This window comes from Rutidosis leptorrhynchoides, chromosome 8, assembly GCF_046630445.1.
Source record: "Rutidosis leptorrhynchoides isolate AG116_Rl617_1_P2 chromosome 8, CSIRO_AGI_Rlap_v1, whole genome shotgun sequence".
Lineage (NCBI taxonomy): Eukaryota > Viridiplantae > Streptophyta > Magnoliopsida > Asterales > Asteraceae > Rutidosis > Rutidosis leptorrhynchoides.
In genome coordinates this window covers 368,532,272-368,545,641 of record NC_092340.1, presented here as the reverse complement: position 1 = coordinate 368,545,641, position 13,370 = coordinate 368,532,272, and the positions used below count along the sequence as shown (strand labels likewise).

Below are 13,370 nucleotides of genomic sequence, written 5' to 3'. Positions count from 1 at the left end.
TGTTAGGTGACTCACATGGGCTGCTAAGAGCTGATCATTGGAGTGTATATACCAATAGTACATACATCTAAAAGCTGTGTATTGTACGAGTACGAATACGGGTGCATACGAGTAGAATTGTTGATGAAACTGAACGAGGATGTAATTGTAAACATTTTTGTTAAGTAGAAGTATTTTGATAAGTGTCTTGAAGTCTTTCAAAAGTGTATGAATACATATTAAAACACTACATGTATATACATTTTAACTGAGTCGTTAAGTCATCGTTAGTCGTTACATGTAAATGTTGTTTTGAAACATTTAGGTTAACGATCTTGTTAAATGTTGTGAACCCATTGTTTATTATATCAAATGAGATGTTAAATTATTACATTATCATGATATTATGATATATAATATATCTTAGTATGATATATATACAGTTAAATGTCGTTACAACGATAATCGTTACATATATGTCTCGTTTCGAAATCATTAAGTTAGTAGTCTTATTTTTACATATGTAGTTCATTGTTAATACACTTAATGATATATTTACTTATAATTTAACATAATTAACCAAGTGTATCAATATCTTAATATGATTCATATGTACCTAGTAAGACGTTGTTATAACGATAATCGTTATATATATCGTTTTCGAGTTTCTTAATTTAATAGTCTCATTTTTATGTATATAACTCATTGTTAAAAAAACCTAATGAGATACTTACTTATAATAAAATCATGTTAACTATATATATAACCATATATATGTCATCGTATAATTTTTACAAGTTTTAACGTTCGTGAATCACCGGTCAACTTGGGTGGTCAATTGTGTATATGAAACCTATTTCAATTAATTAAGTCTTAACAAGTTTGATTGCTTAACACGTTGGAAACATTTAGTCATGTAAATATCAATCTCAATTAATATATATAAATATGGAAAAGTTCGTGTCACTACATCATCAACACCCGTTATTCAGTATAAGCATTTTTTTTTAATAAAATTCATTTTAATAGATTGAAAATATTAAAAGAACACATTTTAAAGTATTTTGATAATGATAGCTCTTACGTACACTAAAATATTGTAAATTTAATAATCGTCGCTAAAAAAGTCAACAAACAACCTTCAACCTTCAACCTTCAACCTTCATACGTTACTATTTCATGCATGTCGACGACAACTTTAAGGGTTATCGTTAGAAAAATTTTGATTTTGGATCATGCGTTAAAATATTGCAACTAATTATTTATTTGAGTTGTAATCATTTGCATCATTAATTTGCTTGAAATTCAAGGGTTCAATGAAAGCGCAACATGTGGCGCGAAAATCACATGTGATTGGAAAAAAAAATTCAAATTTTTTTTTTATTGAACTAATTTTTTTCGAAAAAAATATTTTTTTCAAATTTTTTTTTTTAAATTTTTTTTTCTCGAATTTTTCTTTACAATCACATGTGATTCTGCGTGTCAATCAATTGTATGTGATTGTGCAGGTAAATCACATGTGATTATAAAAAATATTTTGAAAGAAAAAATTTGCGAAAACAAATTTCAAAAAAAAAATAAAAATTTTTCCGTAATTTTTTTTTTTTAATTTTCTTTTTCAATCACATGTGATTTTCGCCACATGTCGCGCTCTCATTAGTCATTTCGATCTCAACTTAATTTATGAATTCAAATGAATATTACTGTTAAGCATACAACTAATTACGGAGTATTTATATACCACAATTACATATTGCAGGATCTAAAAAAATCTATCAGAAAATATATAAAATAACACGCCAATAAAGATCTGAAATACAGAAACTAAACAATAAACAAAATTAAATTAACTTTTAAATTTCATACTGAGATGAAAAATACAGAAAATTTGTAGATTGATTTCATAGAAAAACATCCCCAAAAGGAAAAGAGAAGATGATGGCAAAATGCTCAACCTCAATGGCTGTGCCCATTTCTTCAACAAGTCTCCAACAAATCGCTGAAACTCGTCATTATAAGGTATCTCTAATTTCAATTTCAATATTTACTTCTTTTTTTAATCACTTATTTAAATTTAAATTTTAATGTATATACTGTATGTACTACGACTATGTAATCAGAACCCACAGATGTTGTTCATGGTAATAGGATTAGGTTTGACTTAGGCTATAGGAGTAATCCATCCAATCTGAATATAATTATAATTATAATTCCATTAAATACACATTTTTGGATGAAATATGGTGATTTATAGGCATCCAATTTTACTAACCCTAACGGTGTTTTAAATGAATTTGAAGCATTTTCATATTTATTTATAGTTGTATTAAGCTCAGAAATGAAGAAACGTCACGTAGCATATAAGCAATTTAACCTCTCAAACATCAGTTCGTACGTTTTTCATACGGAAAGTATGCAGTTTTTAGATTAATTATCAGATTCGGTGCTACAGAGATTTAATTATCCCTAAAAAGATTACAAAATTTACCCAATGTAAATATTAATCCCTGTTATGCTCTATGCATAACTTGGCAAATGCTTAATTATTTTGTTAATTTCCTCCTTGAACTTATCTTCTCGAAGGCCTTTTTAGTCACTTTTTAGGATTGTAGTGGGATTTGAATATGATGATTATGATTATTGCTTCACCGGTTTACTCTTCACCATTAATTGTTCATTCCATAGTGCGTTATGTTCTTGTACAGTTGCTCATGAATTTTAGGCAGAGTCCATCTGCATGCTCGATCTTCTTTTAATATATACCGTTACTTAACTGACATTTACGAGTGTATATATACTCTATTTTAATTCCGTTTACCTAAGAGAGTTCCCCTATTTCAAGTCAATGAAGGCTGTTGTTAAAAGATTCACGAGTATTAAGGTGTACATTCTTAAACATCACTAGGGTATTTGTATAAATTATAGTTTCATATCATAGGTACACAGCATGTGCGTGCCGTGCATTTGATCTTTAATTTTGTGTTTTAGTTATACTTAAAGTACTTTTCGGTGCAGGCTTGGCTTTTAGATCAGTTCGGGGTTCTTCATGATGGGAAACAACCTTATCCTGGTGCCATATCTACATGTATGTTATAAGCTTTTGACATTTTGGTAAGTGATGTCAGTTGGAAAAGCATCACCTTTTTGTTTTCAAAAGTTTCTATTAATAAGTTTTTTTTTTTTTGCTTTTCTAACAGTAGAAAAATTGGCTGCTCATGGTGCCAAGATGATTATTATTAGTAACTCATCAAGACGCGCATCAACAACTTTGGAAAAATTGAAAAGCCTTGGATTTGATCCTTCTCTGTTTGTAGGAGCCATCACCAGTGGAGAATTAACATATCAGCATCTTCAAAGGTACTGAAACTGAAATCTAATGCTTATATCAGGTTCGGGTCAACATTCGGCTTAGCTGGTCAACCCACCAACCTGAATTTTTTTTTTTTTTTTGAGTTTTTTCTTTTCGCAAATTCTAACCCATAAACTTAGTTTTAACAAATTATACCTGCTTGACCTTAAACCAACCCGACCACCCGGAACTAACCTGCCAAATTTGACCCATTTGACCCGGAATCAACCCATGAACAGGAGAGATGATCCTTGGTTTGAGGCACTAGGAAAGACCTGCATTCATATCACTTGGAGTGACAGAGGTGCTATATCACTTGAGGTATCTTTCTTTTACCATTCAATTTTTTTCTGACTTCTTTTAATATGGTCGGTCATTAAAATTAAATTTTTATTTGAAATTCCTATTAAAAGTGTCTACATGACAATTGACGGCTAGCTAAAAATTTACTACTTTGTTTTGCTTTGGTTCAGGGTCTAGGGCTAGAGGTTGTAGAGAATGTCGAACAAGCTGAGTTCATTTTGGTTCATGGTACTGAAGCTTTGGGTCTTCCTTCTGGTGACTCAGTTTCCATGAAGCTTGAGGACCTTGAGACGATTCTAGAACAATCTGCAACTAAAAGAATCCCTATGGTCGTAGCAAATCCTGATTTTGTGACTGTTGAAGCTCGAGAACTGCGCATAATGCCTGGTATATTAAAATAATTACTTAACCGCATCTTATCATAGCTTTAAAATGAATACAATATAATAATGTGTCCTTAAATTCAATGAGATACAATACATGTTTTGGTTTCTTTTTTAGGTACGTTAGCAGATAAATATGAAAAACTTGGTGGTGAAGTTAAATGGATGGGCAAGCCTTATGAGATTATCTATAAATCAGCAATGGCCATGGTGGGTGTTGATGCTCATGACTCAATTGCTGTTGGAGACTCTTTACATCATGATATAAAGGGTGCAAATGCATCTGGGATTGAATCGGCTTTTATCACATGTGGGATCCACGCAAGTGAACTTGGACTGACGGGTTTTAGAGATGTTGCTGATCTGTCCTCTGTGAATGCACTTGCAACCAAGTACGATGCGTTTCCAACATATGTACTTCATTCATTTACATGGTAATCTTGTCTTCTTGATACACTTTAGTTGAAAGAGGCAATTGGTGCAACCAACGTTCTTCAGAATCATATATAGGTTTAACGATTTTTTAAAATATAATTGATGTATTTATACTATCCGATTGATAATCTTATGTACAATGTACTTTAATTTATTGGTGGGCTAAGTGTTAGATCATATATACTAACCAGAATATGATGTACGTAAATAACTACTCACTTATGACAAATTTGCATTCAAAGCTGATTATAAATTAACTTTAAGACTTGCATAATAAATTAAGACCCAAATAATAAAATAAGACCAAGTAGTTGACTTTTTACAAATTGATGTGAAAAGCCATGCATTTAAAGGATTTCAGAAACAGAAAAATGATAATAAACTAAAGCAATGGATTCAAACATCACCTGCAAAAACCTACCAAATCTTGTATCATCATTCATTGACACATTCGTTGACTTCACCGTTGCCGGAATCTTTTTACCGGACTCACCATCGTTACCTTTTTCTCAAACCACGTGTCCTTCACCCGAACGTCTAGTCGCTTTGGGTGATCTCCACGGCGACCTGGATAAATCCAAACAAGCCTTTCGACTGGCGGGCCTCATTGACTCTGAGGACTGCTGGTCGGGTGGCTCGTCCACTGTTGTACAAATAGGTGATGTCCTTGATAAAGGTGGTCAAGAACTCAAGATCCTTTATCTTCTTGAAAAACTTAAACGACAAGCCGTTAAGGCTGGTGGTAATGTGATTACAATTCATGGGAATCATGAGTTCATGAATATGGACGGGAACTTTTGGAGTACGCACCCATCCGGGCTTGATGAGTTTCGACATTGGGCTAAATGGTTTCGTATTGGTAACGATATAAAGTGTTTGTGTGATGGATTAGAGAAACCGAAAGATATATATGATGGGATTCCTTTATGTTTTAAAGGTGTAAAACAAGAATATGTGGAAGGATTTAGAGCTAGGATTGCTGCACTGAGACCTACTGGTCCTATTGCAACAAGATTTTTATCTAAGAATTTAACTGCTGTTGTTGTAGGCGAATCGTTGTTCGTTCATGGTGGTATGTTCCCTGAACATGCTGCATACGGTTTGGAACGGCTTAATAACGATGTAAGGGATTGGATTTTTGGGTTGAGCGATAAGGTATCTTCGGATTTATATAAGACTAGGGACTCGATTGTTTGGTTGAGAAATTTTGGTGAAAAAGTAGTTGAAGATTGTGATTGTAGTAAGCTGGAACATGTTTTAGAAAGGATTCCAGGTGCGAAAAGGATGATCATTGGGCATACGATTCAAAAGGGTGGTATAAATGGTGCTTGTGATAATAAAGCTATAAGGATTGATGTGGGTATGTCGAAAGGGTGCATTAATGGGCTTCCTGAGGTTTTAGAGATTAGCAAAAATTCGGGTTTACGAATCTTGACATCAAACCAAATGAATCGTCAAAAGAGGCAAGATTTGGGGATACATGATGTGCATGGACCTAGCGAAGTGGCAGTCGAGGCTTAATTGTGTTTTATTGGTTATTTAGTTGTCGAGGATGATTATGTCTCACCTCCGTCATAACTCACATTCGTGGGATTTGGTGGTTTTGTTATGTTTTTAAAGAAAAAACAAGTAACCAAATTAAAAAGATATGAAGATCTTAAATGTTACAAACGATACAGACCACTGTCTGATTGTCAAGACCCTACGGTCTATTGTACACCACGATCGATATAGACCCTATTACACACAACCAGACTAATTACAACAATCACCATTAAAACAAATCATTGAAAACGAAACTAGCAGCAAATATTATCGAAACCAACAATTGAACAAACCAAAAACATGAAGCACGCCATTTCAGATTCCCACGAATATGAACAAACCGAGTTTTTGTTAAAAGTTTATGGAGTATAAAGGTTTAAAGTTTGAATCTTGATTGATTTTATTTGAGTTTGTTGTATAATATCATGATGGTAGCTTGCTGAAAGATTACTTGTAATTGGGCATAACGGTGTAATCTTGAATACTGCTATATAATTTACTGAATCACTTTTGTTTTTGTTCTCATTAAATAAAAATCGTGATCTTTGAAACATAATAACAAGGCTTTGCGAAAGTTGCTTTTTCTAGAACAGCAACTCACACACCCAACACCTATTAATTCACCAATATGCCCACGACAGGGCTTTGTGAAAGTTTTGACATTGATCATCAGAGTATAAGCACTGCCATAACAATTTGGTGCTACTCAAGGCAATTCAAGTTGCAAGCAAACCAACATTGCAATTTCACAAACCAAAAGCAACCAAATATGACAATATTTAGATATTGTAGAATACCATAAAAATTGAAACTTTCTGAAAATCTTAAAATCCATCCTCTTCTGCCAAAACCATTCTACTTAAAGGACTTGGACCAAGTTTTCTCCTTCTTTTAGCATTTCTCTTTCTCACTATCTCCATTTCATTTCGCCTCCTAACTTGCATCATCGCTTCTTCTTCGATCACAAATCGTCTCATCAATACGTCATCCGTCAACGACTTCCCTCTAAATATTCTCCTTCCTTCGGTGCTCATTCTTGGAACCACGGTTCGTTCCGGTATACAATTCGGAAAAGGTTTTGAACGTGGGTACGTGTTGCTTCTTCTAGGGCCCACATCGGCTTGTGGGTACGTGTTGCTTCTTCTAGGGGCTACATCGGCCTGAAAAACCTCTGTGTAGGAAGATATAGGAACACATAGGCAAACTCGGGTGAATGAGGTGGCAACTTTCAAAGATGTTGACTTTCTAAGTTGTCGTCTATTAGGGGTGGTGTTGTTTCTTGTGGCAGTATACTTCGCTGATGTGGACAGATTTTTATTTAACGTCGGGTTGGGAGATGGAATATTGGTAGATTTCGGATTGGTTGTTTTCCATAAACTGGCTATCTCCATTGCTCTTTGATACCAAGGCTTCCTGTTGCACCATTTGTTATACCGCATTAAAATTGTTGTTAATAGTTTAAAAACAATAGTACTAGTGGTATCAATTTTCGAGCATTTGCGCATAAATTGGATGGTTTGGCCTTTTGTATGTCTCAAATGGTTCAAATGAATATATTTAGCCAAAAGGGAAATCTGTCAGACTGGTTGAAGTTGCTCAAAGTGTTGTTCTTTATTTAAATTTTGAAGTTATTATTGTAACATAATTGTTTTTATAATTGAACAACTTATTAGGTAATCATAAAAAATGTAATAAATGTAGAAAAGAGTGCAGCTGGGTCAACCCATATTAGAAGATGGCCCTTTTTTACCTTAAACCCAACCCGCCCATCTTGCCACCTCTACATACTAGTAAGCTTGGACCTGAGCATTTTCGTCAATAACAAACGTCTGATTGCTTAAGCTTTAGACTTCGCATAAGAATTATGTTTCTAAGTGATGTGTAAAGCATAATTCTTGAGAAAAGAAAAACAATACAACCACCAATGGGGCCAGGTGTTGGAAAAAGCATATGTTGACCAAACCCTTTAATCAATGTATGCTAAATTTGAAAACTGTCAAATGATGCAAAACCTCTTGCATAATTCTCTAAATTATAGGATTCTTTTGTTAAAATAAAGTGATGCATTGTTTCTAATAACCTTATAGTATGGGTCATTGTATACCACAAGAGGCTAATTGCTAATTGTTTTCACCATGTAAGAACGGTAAGTAGCATGCGAAGCTACATGTCTCCTGAAATTTAACCTTTTGTGATTCTCGAAAACAAGAAAAATTAAAGAAAATTAGGCAGGGTTCAAGCCTGGAACCCTATAGCCACAACCGCTGAGTGAGTCAGGTATGTCCCGCCACTATGGAATTGACAGTCGATTGTGGGTCGGACTGAATTGCGGGTTATCAACCTTTTACCGCGAAAAAGTAATTGATGAGGAAGAAATATACCTAGATGTTGCAGAGGTGTTCTTGGGATCCTGCATGAACAAATGAGTAATGATGTGCATGAAAGTGATGGATAGATATAGGTAGGTGAAGAAGAAGGAGAGTAGATATGAAGGTAGTTCATGTACATTACAATTACATAAGATGATGATGATGAAGCTTTTTGAATGCTAAAGTGATGATTGATATTGGTTGTCAAATAGGCTTCTTTTCTTTATTGTTGATATTTCATACCCCTCCACCCCTTTTACTTTGCCAGTGGCAGGCATGATTCCTTCTTATTGTGTGTGTGTGAGAGATAAGAGTTCAAAATTCAAAGGCAACAAAGTTGGATTTCTTGCTTTTTTATTGAATTTACTAAAAGACCCCAACTTGCTTCTTTTTGATATAGCTTATATTCTATTAGATTTAAGATCTAAATGTTGAAATGTTGATATGTGATTAATGCCCCCCAACATAGCTTTTTAATCACACACCATGTAATAATCTTGAACTACCACTTTTGTTTAATGATGCTCTTACCTGTCACTTTATTAATTAAGCATAACATAATAATTGTGGATGAAATAGTAGATCATGCATGCATTTACTACAGGGATCTAGTTTTTTTTAACGGCTATTTCGACATTAGATACTCTCATTTGTCACTCACACACACGTTAGGAGAAAACTCTTCATACACCATTGACGCATTGGGTACTCGGCGTGCTTTGGATTTTACCGAGTGGCTTAGGGCATACACCTTTTTCACTACAACAGAATCCCTGAGAAAACATCCCCTGGATTCGAACATGCGCCAACTAGGACTCAGATCCAACCCAAAACTTATAATCAATGCCTCGGTTAACTAAATGGATCTATGTACGTCACTTCTCTTTTTCTTTCTAAAATACGGAGTAGTAATTAATACGAGTAGTTCTTTGAAAACGACTGCATTTTCTGGTGTTACAGTGACCATTGTCTTGTGCTATATTAAAGATTTTTTGTATCTGTATTAAGAGGGGAACAGAATGATTAGAGGGTCCTGGTGCATAATACTTTAGATCAGGGACTGTTGCTATCACTTGTTCCATCAGCAATAGTTTAAGGTTTTTGTACACAAATGCACATTAGTGCAATTTAACAAGGATCCAAGTGTAGATAAAAAGTGTGACAAATAAACAAAAAAGGGGTTGCTGATATCATTTATAATGTTTAGTTGTGGACAGGGAAATCATGTAAAACCATGGATTAAGACACATAATATGGATGGTGGTAAAACCATGTGGAAAGAATATCATGTAAACCAAGAAGAAGGACCACTTAGGCTCAACAGTCTTTAAATAATCCTGAATCTAGTTAGAGCCAATTAGACCCAAAGCCTGGATAAGGGTGCATCTTAAGACTGGACCACAGACAGGAGCAGTAAGATTATTAAATTAATACCATATTCACAATATCAAGTATAGTAAGTCACCTCGAAAATTGTTATCCTCAACTAGATTAGTGAGTACCAAAAAACATATTTGGTCCTTAATCAGGCTCGGTCCTAACCAAACCTAAAATAGTCCGTTCCGATCCAATCAAGCCTTTTACAACATAGGTCACTGGGCCTAACAGTCAATACCAGGCTCAGGATTTTTTGGAAATAGTCCAAGGCTTTCTCTAGAATCTAGTATTCATATCCTATGCCATTAGAAGGTTAAGCTGTAGTTAGGCCTAAACAAAGTATGCACAAATATCACTTTTTCCACGAAGAGACGTATACTAATAGCACATTTAACAAACAAAGCAGACAATAATCATGTAATATAAATATCCATGATTAGTCAAATTAGATGTGCAAGAGGCATACATTGACTGGTCTAGTCTATTATAGATGAAGATCTGTAGAACACTCCAAAGAGTAACTATTCACCGAAAGCATTTGGACAAAAAGAATTATAAGCTGGTCGATTTGTAATACAGAACATGCATGCCGAGTTTTCAAAATTATTGCATATTATGACTATCCTTAAGAGGAAAGGGAATCATACACATAAAAGAAATAAACCGGCAGAGCTTTCTAAACATTAAAAAAGGTTCACCAAAGCCAATCGTGAGCTTCAGATTTTCAAGGCGGTGGTCCATGTTCCTTGAACACTAGGGTGTTTAGTGACATGTCTAGTCTTGAGCTTCACCACCTTTCTTCCAAGTGAATTTCTAAGCCTGGTTGCACAAAGCAGTACCTCTTCTGGTGTCATATTCATGACAGATACAACACGCTCATTCTTATTCTCTGCACAGGTTAACAAAAGCCACATATTTACAACAGTAAATGTTCAGTGTTCACTCACTGATACCCAATCTAATTAAAAGAGATAATACAAAACAGTAGCAGGGTGAAGAGTACTCATAACATAACTAAACGAGTAAAGAATAGCCTTACTGTATAATCCCTTCAAAAATGGATGCTGACCACGGTTAAGCTCAGTAACAACCTCTAACTGAGGATTGCTTTCCTTGAATGATGGCAATTCAGACTCCATAAATGCCCTAAAAATTAAATAGGCAGCTGATTGCATAAGTATCTCTTATTGAACTTTCTGGTATATTTTCAGTGTTGAAAGATTACAATATTCAATGAAACAATGTGTTATAAAAATATACTAATTAAACAATCATAACTAAAAATAGAAAACAAATATGCCATTAAACGATATTTGAGAAAGAAAAGGCATATAACTAACATACCTAATGCCCCTACTACTTCCACCCCAGTTACAGTAGCTCACTACCAGCTTCTGAAGCTGCCAAACACCTCGTTGAGACATCTACAAAAAAACATGAGTATGTTAATACTAGTATCTTTAAGGCGACTAAAAATATATTCTATGGTCACAATGATAAACAGGACCTAGGTATAACATAATATGATGCACTGCAAAAATGCTTTGCAATCCACATGTCAATTTTTTTGTTCCAGCTGTCAGGGACTTTGTGAAGAAAAAAATGTTGCCATGAACAGCTAATTTATGTACAATCTCACACTAACAACTACCTGAACATATTAAACTTCCCGGGCTTATAAATGTTATGGATACCTAAATGTAGATTTTTACTATACAACGAATCAAATGAGTAATTAAACATATATACATCTTTTCTAATACAAATCAAAATGGGTCATGGGTGACACGGGTTATTTCGTCAAATCTTTTTGACGATACAAAAACAATTATGGATTTAATATAAACCAATTACTATTATAGTTAGTTAAAACTTCTATTACATCATACAGATTAATAAAATTCACAAACTATTCTTGACACTCCTATCTACCAAATAAAGAAGCAATAAAAGAGAGAACAATGATATGGCAAATCAGTCTATTAACTTTAGTGATTTTATAGATAATGACACTAATGGGCTGCTGTTAATTACATTTTTATTAGACACTGCCTTAAATCGCACAAGAAGAAGATCAAGACTGTATGGAACAACTGAGAGGGATACTTTCGAACAATTTACACGTAAATCTAGCTTATTAACTGTGGCTATTAGTAGCATGAATAACTCTCTTTCTCTATAGCCCATAATTCTGGAAGTCTGAATAATTAGATAAAACAGCCGTCACCATAAGTAAATCTTCTTATATTTTACATCTACTATATAAAAGATGTTGCACTATTTCCCCTCAAACTCGAGTTACCAGTGGCTAGACAGAACGAACTATCTCAACAAAATAATATAATAATAGCTTTCAATTGAAGGGAGATAAAAGTAATCTATCTCTATTAATCTGTATCTTATTGAAGTGATTAATTAATATACATGTATGTAACTATTGTTACAACAAATAGTAGAAAAACAAAATTATGTAACTACTGTATCTTATTGAAGTGATTTAAAATGCCTAACACAAGTACATTAGATGTTAATTAATTATTTCAATGTCTAACAAATATATAAGGTCGAACAAGCTTTCATTATACATACATTATACTTCTAAACAAAATCAATAGAGCTGGATACATGTGCTTCAAGCAAGTGTTATTCATTATCCCTAATACGAAGAAAACATAGAAATAAAAATATGATTTCTTCAATGGAGAATTTGATCAAACAGTTATATCCACTAATTCATTAAAAAAAATATGAAGTAGTTAAAAAAAAAGACATCAAAACATAAGCCTAAAAATGAATATTAACGATTGAAACGCTATATAGAAAAAGCAAACTCGAACCCTAGAAAAACAAATATCGATTTCGAATCGTAGACATAGGTAGACGAATCTTACTTGATGATTTGAAGATATTGAAGGTTTCTGCACAAGAGATGTGTAGAAGAAGAAGAAGAAGAAGAAGTCGGCTGCTCAAGGAATAATGAAACTACTAAGTGGCAAATTCGTAAATAAATGACTTTACAAATGATCCAACAAACACAACGAGATCCATACCCGATTAAAAAGTAGCGGATAGCCCGATACCATGGTCTTATGTTTAGATGGATCAAAATCCAGTTAAAATTTACATTTTTAATCCCTCATATTGTCAATGGGCAAAGAGGTAAATAAAACCGTATGTTTTCAGTCACCAAACCGTATGTTAAATAAACTGGATTCTGTTTAATTTTGTTGTGTACCTTAAAATGTGGATGTGACGAATGGTTTGTATTAATTCCCATCAAAGTTTTTTTTTTTTTTTTTTTTTTTTTCACATGATTGATCTTTTTCCCCAAAAACTAAATCATTTCACATAAAAAGAATAACAGAACCTTTGTATTCTTTTCTTTGAACTTGAATCTTATATTTTGTTTCTGGTTAGGGAAATTATTCATTTCAAAGGTCTACAAAAAGATTGTTCAGCAGGATCATGTGGGGCATGCGTTTGCATATTTGACGTGAGTTTGCATATGCAAATATGTCAATATTTGATTATAGGATATGATATCATATATGAATAGGGATGTCTAACATTAGGTGTTAATTGTATGTTGTTGAAGATAGGAAGCTCCATATGATCCAGCTAACAAGCAGC

General features: G+C 33.7%; 4 protein-coding genes across 5 annotated transcripts; 2 read left to right on the top strand and 2 right to left on the bottom strand.

Moving 5' to 3' along the window:
• The first annotated feature begins 1,751 nt into the window (after positions 1-1,751).
• LOC139862739 (uncharacterized) lies at positions 1,752-4,625 on the top strand. Of its 2 annotated transcripts, XM_071851366.1 has the most exons (6): positions 1,752-1,998; positions 2,995-3,064; positions 3,177-3,336; positions 3,568-3,649; positions 3,802-4,018; positions 4,133-4,624. In XM_071851366.1, the coding sequence occupies exons 1-6, from the start codon at positions 1,915-1,917 to the stop codon at positions 4,450-4,452; spliced, it is 933 nt and encodes a 310-aa protein (XP_071707467.1). In that variant the 5' UTR covers positions 1,752-1,914; the 3' UTR covers positions 4,453-4,624. The 2 variants fall into 2 exon arrangements, with proteins under 2 accessions (XP_071707467.1, XP_071707468.1); XM_071851367.1 differs by lacking the exon at positions 1,752-1,998 and having other exon boundaries at positions 2,995-3,090; positions 4,133-4,625.
• A 214-nt stretch (positions 4,626-4,839) lies between these two features.
• Positions 4,840-5,970, top strand: LOC139864733 (shewanella-like protein phosphatase 2). The gene has a single exon (XM_071853305.1). The coding sequence runs from the start codon at positions 4,840-4,842 to the stop codon at positions 5,968-5,970; it is 1,131 nt and encodes a 376-aa protein (XP_071709406.1).
• Positions 5,971-6,609: 639 nt separating this feature from the next.
• Positions 6,610-8,621, bottom strand: LOC139865018 (uncharacterized). The gene is made up of 2 exons (XM_071853570.1): positions 8,376-8,621; positions 6,610-7,407 (listed from the first exon to the last, which is right to left on the bottom strand). The coding sequence occupies exons 1-2, from the start codon at positions 8,432-8,434 to the stop codon at positions 6,819-6,821; spliced, it is 648 nt and encodes a 215-aa protein (XP_071709671.1). The 5' UTR covers positions 8,435-8,621; the 3' UTR covers positions 6,610-6,818.
• A 1,656-nt stretch (positions 8,622-10,277) lies between these two features.
• Positions 10,278-12,719, bottom strand: LOC139862994 (large ribosomal subunit protein mL43-like). Its single transcript, XM_071851650.1, has 4 exons — positions 12,632-12,719; positions 11,085-11,164; positions 10,780-10,886; positions 10,278-10,629 (listed from the first exon to the last, which is right to left on the bottom strand). The coding sequence occupies exons 2-4, from the start codon at positions 11,162-11,164 to the stop codon at positions 10,457-10,459; spliced, it is 360 nt and encodes a 119-aa protein (XP_071707751.1). The 5' UTR covers positions 12,632-12,719; the 3' UTR covers positions 10,278-10,456.
• Positions 12,720-13,370: the final 651 nt, after the last annotated feature.